This window comes from Nerophis ophidion, linkage group LG07 (genome assembly GCF_033978795.1).
Source record: "Nerophis ophidion isolate RoL-2023_Sa linkage group LG07, RoL_Noph_v1.0, whole genome shotgun sequence".
Classification (NCBI taxonomy): domain Eukaryota; kingdom Metazoa; phylum Chordata; class Actinopteri; order Syngnathiformes; family Syngnathidae; genus Nerophis; species Nerophis ophidion.
The window spans coordinates 72567886-72577992 of NC_084617.1; the positions used below are offsets into that span (position 1 = coordinate 72567886).

A 10107-nucleotide genomic window follows, 5' to 3' on the forward strand; every position below is an offset into this window, starting at 1 on the left:
GCCATGTCTGCTTTAGCACCGCCAGTAAATAGCATGTTAGCATCGATTAGCTGGCAGTCAACATCAACAAAACTCACCTTTTGTGAATTTGTTGACTTTATAGTCACAAATGCATCTGCAGGTTATCCATACATCTCTGTGCCATGTCTGCTTTAGCACCGTCGGTAAATAGCATGTTAGCGTCGATTAGCGTAGCATGTTAGCATCGATTAGCTGGCAGTCAACATCAACAAAACTCACCTTTGTGATTTCGTTGACTATCGTTACAAATGCATCTGCAGGTTATCCATACATCTCTGTGCCATGTCTGTCTTAGCATCGCCGGTCAAATGTGGAGACACTCTGGCACATTCAATGGGGGTCTGGCGGCAGACACTTTGGCATCTTCGGGCCAGTGGTGCAACTTGAATCCCTCCCTGTTAGTGTTGTTACACCCTCCGACAACACACCGTCGAGGCATGATGTCTCCAAGGTTCCAAAAAATAGTCAAAAAAACGGAAAATAACAGAGCTGAGACCCGGTGTTTGTAATGTGTTGAAAATGAAAATGGTGGGTGTGTTACCTCGGCGACGTCACATTCTGACGTCATCGCCTCCAGTGTGATAAACAGAAAGGCGTTTAATTCGCCAAAATTCACCCATTTAGAGTTCGGAAATCGGTTAAAAAAATAGATGGTCTTTTTTCTGCACCATCAAGGTATATATTGACGCTTACATAGGTCTGCTGATAATGTTCCCCTTTAAGGGTTTTGTTCCTAAATTATATCAGTAAGATATTACAGCTTGTTGCTGAGATTTGATGACCTATAATGAGTAAAACATGCTTGAAACTAGAATATCAACTGTTGCAAAGCTGTTTCATCAACACTCACGAGTATAAAACTGCTTTTTCAAAGTCATAATTTCTTACTTAAAGCATGAGAAAACAAAAAAATCATGATTTTGACACAATTGTGTCTAATATTAAAACAAATGACAGCCAAATGGATTTTTGCTGTTTTATGCAGAAATAGGACGGTAACATATTTTGTCATGCAAGTAAACATACAAACACTTTTTTGGATGAGTACTTTCCATCCATCCATTTTCTACCGCTTATTCCCTTTTGGGATTGCGGGGGGGGGCGCTGGCGCCTATCTCAGCTACAATCGGGCGGAAGGCGGGGTACACCCTGGACAAGTCGCCACCTCATCGCAGGGCTGGATGAGTACTTCCATCCATCCATCCATCATCTTCCGCTTATCCGAGGTCGGGTCGCGGGGGCAACAGCCTAAGCAGGGAAACCCAGACTTCCCTCTCCCCAGCCACTTCGTCTAGCTCTTCCCGGGGGATCCCGAGGCGTTCCCAGGCCAGCCGGGAGACATAGTCTTCCCAACGTGTCCTGGGTCTTCCCCGCGGCCTCCTACCGGTTGGACGTGCCCTAAACACCTCCCTAGGGAGGCGTTCGGGTGGCATCCTGACCAGATGCCCGAACCACCTCATCTGGCTCCTCTCGATGTGGAGGAGCAGCGGCTTTACTTTGAGTTTCTCCCGGATGGCAGAGCTTCTCACCCTATCTCTAAGGGAGAGACCTGGAAACTCATTTGGGCCGCTTGTACCCGTGATCTTATCCTTTCGGTCATGACCCAAAGCTCATGACCATAGGTGAGGATGGGAACGTAGATCGACCGGTAAATTGAGAGCTTTGCCTTCCGGCTCAGCTCCTTCTTCACCACAACGGATCGATACAACGTCCGCATTACTGAAGACGCCGCACCGATCCGCCTGTCGATCTCACGATCCACTCTTCCCTCACTCGTGAACAAGACTCCTAGGTACTTGAACTCCTCCACATGGGGCAGGGTCTCCTCCCCAACCCGGAGATGGCACTCCACCCTTTTCCGGGCGAGAACCATGGACTCGGACTTGGAGGTGCTGATTCTCATTCCGGTCGCTTCACACTCGGTTGCGAACCGATCCAGCGAGAGCTGAAGATCCCGGTCAGATGAAGACATCAGGACCACATCATCTGCAAAAAGCAGAGACCTAATCCTGCGGTTACCAAACCAGAACCCCTCAACGCCTTGACTGCGCCTAGAAATTCTGTCCATAAAAGTTATGAACAGAGTCGGTGACAAAGGACAGCCTTGGCGGAGTCCAACCCTCACTGGAAATGTGTTCGACTTACTGCCGGCAATGCGGACCAAGCTCTGGCACTGATCATACAGGGAACGGACCGCCACAATAAGACAGTCCGATACCCCATACACTCCCCACAGGACTTCCCGAGTACTTTTTAACTGCAAAAACTTTTCAAACAATTTAGCGTCTCCATCCTGCTTCTTGCTGCTTCTTTTTACGCTCCCTCCTCCTGCCGTTAAAGCACTTCCCTTACATGTCCTGCATGGTTCCACTAACAGCTTTTTCATGTGGTGCCATTACGCCACGTCAATAACGACATGTTTCTCACCGATCCAGGCCGAGGGCTAGGGACAGACCCGGAGTAGCGCCCCCACCTCTGGGACGCCTCCCTGTATTCCTTGTAGGATCCTTCGAACACCTTCTTCACGTCGCTGACCTGGTACTGACACACCGCCGACACGTCCACGTCACCCCTGAAAAATAATCATGCATATATATATTATCATACAACTTTAGTATGTTTGGAGACCGCAGGATTAGGTCTCTGCTTTTTGCAGATGATGTGGTCCTGATGGCTTCATCTGACCGGGATCTTCAGCTCTCACTGGATCGGTTCGCAGCCGAGTGTGAAGCGACCGGGATGAGAATCGGCACCTCCAAGTCCGAGTCCATGGTTCTCGCCCGGAAAAGGGTGGAATGCCATCTCCGGGTTGGGGAGGAGACCCTGCCCCAAGTGGAGGAGTTCAAGTACCTAGGGGTCTTGTTCACGAGTGAGGGAAGAGTGGATCGTGAGATCGACAGGCGGATCGGTGCGGCGTCTTCAGTAATGCGGACGTTGTACCGATCCGTTGTGGTGAAGAAGGAGCTGAGCCGGAAGGCAAAGCTCTCAATTTACCGGTCGATCTACGTTCCCATCCTCACCTATGGTCATGAGCTTTGGGTCATGACCGAAAGGATAAGATCACGGGTACAAGCGGCCGAAATGAGTTTGGGTCTCTCCCTTAGAGATAGGGTGAGAAGCTCTGCCATCCGGGAGGAACTCAACGTAAAGCCGCTGCTCCTTCACATGGAGAGGAGCCAGATGAGGTGGTTCGGGCATCTGGTCAGGATGCCACCCGAACGCCTCCCTAGGGAGGTGTTTAGGGCACGTCCAACCGGTAGGACCCAGGACACGTTGGGAAGACTATGTCTCCCGGCTGGCCTGGGAACGCCTCGGGATCCCCCGGGAAGAGCTAGACGAAGTGGCTGGGGAGAGGGAAGTCTGGGTTTCCCTGCTTAGGTTGTTGCCCCCGCGACCCGACCTCGGATAAGCGGAAGAAGATGGATGGATGGAACTTTAGTATGCTTAAAGTCAGTTGCTATAGTTATTAGCTATTGTGATGAAGATGTACTGTTTCTATCTGTGCAAGGACAAAAACGTCTTGACTCAGCCGCAGATGTTATCTTTGTTTCAGCCCGCTAACAGCCAAGGACTTCAAGGACCTTAACGCTGATAAGACGAAAAATTGCGCGCATCCACCTTTGTAGTCCGTGAAGACGCCTAACAATGTTCATTTTGAGTAATAGCAAGCTTGACACATTTTCAAATGTGGATTTTGTTCTGTGGGATCCTATTAGGAAGGTCTTCTTTGCTCCTGGGCTTAATACAATGAAGCCGGTTGTCTTGGCGTGTCAAAAAGATAGCGATTTCCCTCAGTCGTGATTGGAATGGTGTCCAATTGTCTTTAATGTTATCTCTATCAAAGCAAGGAGACTTGACAGAATCTCCAGCAAGTCACATGGGGAGAAAAAAAAAAGAGATTCATCTTTTGAGAAACAAAGCTTTCAGTTCAGAGTTGGTTAACTCTGCCATGTGATGTGTCGTTGAAGAAAATAGTCCCGATGAAAGATCAGTAAATGTCTCAGTTTCCCTAAGGCAGACCTCCTGGTCTTGATCCTTATTTCTCTCTGCTGCCTAATGACTCATTAAGTCATGATACATCCATCCATCCATTTCTACCGCTTATTCCCTTTTGGGGTCGCGGGCGCCTATCTCAGCTACAATCGGGCGGAAGGCAGGGTACACCCTGGACAAGTCATGATACATACTGTATGCAATTAATTTATTCAAACTCATTCAACCGTCATTTATAAATGACATTTCTTTTCAAAATGTACAAACATGTACCTCTGCTATCAACAACTGTATTTTGGATAAAAGTGTCGGTATTTCTAAGTCAGTGCCTCAATTAGTTTCTGTCACCACGGAAGTAAAAACATTTTTACAGAAAATAACGAAATATAGATCAACTTACAGCAAATAATACATTTGTTATTATTTATTTTGCGTTTTTTTTTTTTTTTAATTGCATCAAGTTGCCTGAAATCAAACAATAAATCCATCCATTTTCTACCGCTTATTCCCTTTTGGGGTCGCGAGGGGCGCTGGCGCCTATCTCAGCTACAATCGGGCGGAAGGCGGGGTACATCCTGGACAAGTCGCCACCTCATCGCAATAATGAAATCTTTATTCAAACTACAAACATATTCGACCGACTTAATACTGAAAAGTAATGGTACATAAAATCAGTAAATAATATTTTTTAATTGATTAGCCACGTTAACTCAGGAGCACAACAAATAAAACACTAAACTAAAATAAATAAAATAATATGCGCCGATTTTTATTTTCCATCCATCTATCTTCCGCTTATCCGAAGTCAGGTCGCGGGGGCAGCAGCCTAAGCAGGGAAGCCCAGACTTTCCTCTCCCCAGCCACTTGGTCCAGCTCTTTCCGGGGGGATCCCAGGCTAGCCGGGAGACATAGTCTTCCCAACGTGTCCTGGGTCTTCCCCGTGGGGATGTGCCCTAAAAACCTCCCTAGGTAGGCATTCGGGTGGCATCCTGACCACTTCATCTGGATCCTCTCCACGCTTTACTTTGAACTAGAATTACTGCCGGGTCAAACTCGTTTCGCAAAATATTATTTTTATTAGCGCATGTCTAGAATTTCCGCCGGGTCAAACTCGTTTCGCAAAATAATTAGCATATGCCTAGAATTTCCACCGGGTCAAACTCGTCACGTCATGAGTGACACTTCACCTGTCATCATTTTCAAAATGTGTAGGCTGATTTCAATCATTTGAAATCGCATAAAGGGAAGAAGATTAAGAGCTATTCAGTAGGATTTAAGGTCCAAGCTATTGAATATGCTAAAAAGAACAGTAAGCAGATATGTTTTATTAATATACCGTAGCTGCGTGTGTCAAATATGAGTCATTAAATGACTGCCGCCTCCTGGTGGTAGAGGGCGCTAGTGATCCTTCTTGCGACTACTCGGCTGCAGAAGAAGTGACAACAAGCAGCAAGTCATACGTAGTCGTAATGATTTGTGCAGCCCTTTGAGACACTAGTGATTTAGGGCTATATAAGTAAACATTGATTGATTGATTGCTAATCACAGTGTTAAAAATAACGTTTAAAATATAAAACATTCTCATGCATTTTTAATCCATCCATCCGTTTTCTACCGCACCTGTTCAAGAAGTTGCATTAAAGGTAAGAAGTTATTTATTTATTATTGGTTAGTGTGGGGCTTGCCCTCCTGGGGGTTCTTCAGACCACCAAGCACCGACATGAGAGCCTGTTTCAGGGTTACAATATTGTTTTATTTTTTAATTCGTCTCTCAGTTGCTTTTCAGCAATTGTTTTTTTTCTATTTTGTTCTCGCTCGCGCTCTGGCTCCAGCCCCAACCCCGTCTCTCCTCCTGGCAGCTGCTTATAACAGAGCGACAGATGATTAGATAAAAAGGCCCAGGTGGGCCCATCTACACATCTGTCGCTGATTTCAAGGCCGATCCTGGCAACACTGCGCTTCGCCGCAGGCCACGCCCCTCCACATTTAGCTTCAGAATAACAATGTTATTACAAAGAATAAGAGACCTATTATACTCTAGAAATGTTGGTCTTACTTAAAAATGCACGCGTTTAGTTGTGTTCAGTGTTAAAAAAAATATTATATGGCTCTTAAGTAAATATATTGTAAAATATTTGGCTTCTTGGTTCTTTCAGTCAAAAAGGTTCCCGACCCCTGAACTAGAGTATAGCCCAAAACTTGTGGAGGGGGTCCGGTCCGATCCGGTGGCCAATGTACTGCTTGCCTGTGTATCGGCTGGGGACATCTCTGCGCTGCTGATCCGCCTCCGCTTGGGATGGTTTCCTGCTGGCTCCGCTGTGAACGGGACTCTCGCTGCTGTGTTGGATCCGCTTTGGACTGGACTCTGGCGACTGTGTTGGATCCATTATGGATTGAACTTTCACGGTATCATGTTAGACCCGCTCGACATCCATTGCTTTCCTCCTCTCCAAGGTTCTCATAGTCATCATTGTCACCGACGTCCCACTGGGTGTGAGTTTTCCTTGCCCTTATGTGGGCCTACCGAGGATGTCGTAGTGGTTTGTGCAGCCCTTTGAGACACTAGTGATTTAGGGCTTTATAAGTAAACATTGATTGATTGATTGTGTCTTCCTCATTGAGCCAAATTGTGAATTAAATTGAACTCTGTCTCTGCATGATTCCTTGCTTCTGGTCTGTTTAATAGATGTCATCCGTGTTTGAACCTGACAAGGTCACAGTATGCAAATGGAGTATTGTTGCCAGTTTTAGGAGGTTTTTTAGAGGGCTATGTAGGCGGAATACATGAATCTCACTAGCTGCATTGTTAGACTATACAAGCAGTTTTTTGTTTTTACAATTTAGACTGCACAAACAAAGAGAAAAGACGTGAGTGTCCTTGTCTCACATAAGGAGTGTGAATGATAGGCAACATTTTGCATCTTGATACAATCTCTCCACTCACCATTGAGCATGGAAGATGCCAAAGAAAGTGGTTCCCCTCCAGTCCTGTCCCGGCAGTGTGAAGACAGCTCGGAGGTTGTTGAAGGAGACGTGACGCTCGGGTAAGGAACAGTCCAGCCGGGCTTTTTGGAAGGTGGTCCATTTTTTTTGCAGTGTCCGAGTACCACCCAAGTCACCCTGAAGATGAGACGTTTCAGATCAAGTTAAAGGTTTAGTTTAGTTTATTATTTCTTCAGTCAGTGGTCAAACAAGATAAACAAACAGTTTTACACTCACAAATTGAGAATTTTACAGACCGAAAGGGTTTAGGCTGACGTTGAGCACTTATTTGGCCTGAGCCTATGAACAATCTCAATCTTCGGGCGGTTTAGCTCGGTTGGTAGAGTGGCCGTGCCAGCAACTTGAGAGTTGCAGGTTCGATTCCCGCTTCTGCCATCCTAGTCACTGCCGTTGTGTCCTTGGGCAAGACACTTTACCCACCTGCTCCCAGTGCCACCCACACTGGTTTAAATGTAAGTTGGATATTGGGTTTCACTATGTAAAGCGCTTTGAGTCACTAGAGAAAAAGCGCTATATAAATATAATTCACTTCACTTCACTCAAATACAAGATGTAGTAAAACCATCTTGAGTTTCATAGAAATGTGACATTTCCTTTACTTCAGTGGTCCCCAACCACCGGGCCCGATTGGTACTGGGCCGCAGAATAATTTTGTATTCATTTTTATTTTTTTTATTATTATTATTTTTATTAAATCAACATAAAAAACACAAGATACACTTACAATTAGTGCACCAACCCAAAAAAAAAAAAAAAAAATATATATATATATATACATATATATATATATATATATGTATATATATATATATATATATATATGTATATATATATATATATATATATATATATATATATATATATATATATATATGTATATATATATATATATATATATTATATGTATATATATATATATGTATATATATATATATATATATGTATATATATATATATATATATATACATATATATATACACACACACACAGTAAAGACACAGAAATAACCCTGCACACGTGTTGGTTAAACATTTGTGCCAATAGTATACTATATACAAAGACTTAGGAGTCCATTCAAATTCATGACCTGTTCTTAAACGGCCAAATTGTTCCCACCTGCTGTTCTTAAATAGCTGAATGTGTGTTTATCATAATCTGCATTTAAACACGCCCTTATATCCCCAATATGCAAATGAATTATTTCTAAAGAGGAGTCCATTCAAATTCATGACGTGTTCTTAAACGGCCAAATTGTTCCCATCTGCTGCTCTTAAGTTGCTGAATGCCAAATGTTTAGCGCATGCGTGCGTATCATAATTTGCATACAAACACCCCTTTATTTCCTCAACATGCATGCGTGAACACCCTTAATGAGTGAGTTTTTCCTTGCCCTTCTGTGGGCTCTGAACCGAGGATGTCGTTGGGGCTTGTGCGGCCCTTTGAGACACTTGTGATTCAGGGCTATATAAATAAACATTGATTGATTGATTGAAAAGAGATTTTTAATAAAAATAATAATAGATTTTATTTGTGAAAAATCACAACCTCAAAGTGTTACAGTGTATATTATACAGTATAATAATAAAATAAATAAAAATAAAAATTAGGACAGCCTAATAGCTAGAACTAGTATGCATATATATATATATATATATGCATATATATATATATATATATATATATATATGCATATATATATATATATATGCATGTATATATATATATATATATGCATATATATATATATATATATATATATATATAAATGGGACTTTACCAGATTAAATAAAGGCTAAATTTAAAAAATATACCTCCTCAACTAATTCCATCACTAAAGTGTCCACTGTTTACCAGATAGCAAACAACAGTACAATACATACTATCTTGACTGTTTACAGGATTTAAAATGTGTTTTAAAAGTCCCAGCAGCTGCATTTGATCAGCAACTACGGATGCTTTTGTGACGGTTAAAACTTATCAATGATATCATTATTATTTAGTCACACTACAAACACAACAAACGTGTCTTTATTGGGATCTATTCTGATGCAACACATTTTTAAAAACGCCCTTGTGCTTGACATGTTTTTGTTATTGTCCGCCGTGATTGTGTGAGCAATAATAAAAGTCAACGATCACATTACGGCAGTTTAAATGTAGACATTGGGATCCTGCTTCAAAAACAATATCAGCAGGATGCGCTGAATTATTCATTCGGTGTTCATCATGTGTGGGCATCTGTTTCTAATTTCACTCAAAGGGCTTTATTGTTCTTGTTCGAGCAGACATTAAATGGCATTTCCCATAAAGCCGTGTGCTCATCTGCACTGTTTAACACTCTGTATCCATTTGGTTTGATTCAGTTGATCGCAGCACCAAGCAAACAATCTGAAAATTCCTGTCATATCAACTCCTAGATGTGGTCGAAATGAGTTAAAATGCACTACGCGTAATAAACGCAACATTATTAATATTGCTACTACGGGTAATTTCAACAAAAACTCTTCAAAACAGCCCACTACCTATAATATGGGCTTTTTAAATATACAAAGATTGTCTCCCAAAACGTTATTAGTTAATGTGGTCATTAGATACAACAATCTTAACGTCATTGGTCTCATCGAAACCTGGCTCAAAGCAGACGATTTTCTTTGCGCTGAATGAGGCATCTCCTCCTAACTATACGAATGCACATATTTCCCGTCCCCTTAAAAGGGGTGGCGGGGGGTCGCACTAATATACAATGAAAACTTTAACCTTACCCTGAACCTAAAAAAATAAATATAAATCGTTTGAGGTGCTTACTATGAGGTCTGTCACACCGACATCTCTGCACTGCTGACCCGTTTCCGCTCGGGATGATCTCCTGCTGGCCCCACTATGGACTGGACTCTCACTATTATGTTAGATCAATTACGGACTGGACTTTCATACTATTATTTTAGATCCACTATGGACTGGACTCTCACACTATTATGTTGGATCCACTATGGACTGGACTCTAACTATTATGTTAGATCCAATATGGACTGGACTCTTACACTATTATGTTAGATCGGCTATGGATTGGACTCTCAAACTATTATGTT

At 42.8% G+C, this 10107-nt stretch overlaps 1 protein-coding gene across 3 annotated transcripts in view; it reads right to left on the bottom strand.

Moving 5' to 3' along the window:
• sema4c (sema domain, immunoglobulin domain (Ig), transmembrane domain (TM) and short cytoplasmic domain, (semaphorin) 4C) overlaps positions 1–10107 on the bottom strand; it is a 317114-nt gene that overhangs the window by 37670 nt on the left and 269337 nt on the right. For all 3 annotated transcript variants that reach the window (XR_009807601.1, XR_009807600.1, XM_061907083.1), the window contains exons 10-11: positions 6959–7134; positions 2449–2593 (exon numbers count right to left, since the gene is read on the bottom strand). Coding sequence is in view for 1 of the 3 variants with exons in the window: in XM_061907083.1 (XP_061763067.1) it covers positions 2449–2593; positions 6959–7134 (321 nt within the window). In the remaining 2 variants the exon portion in view is untranslated. The remainder of the gene's footprint in view (positions 1–2448; positions 2594–6958; positions 7135–10107) is intronic.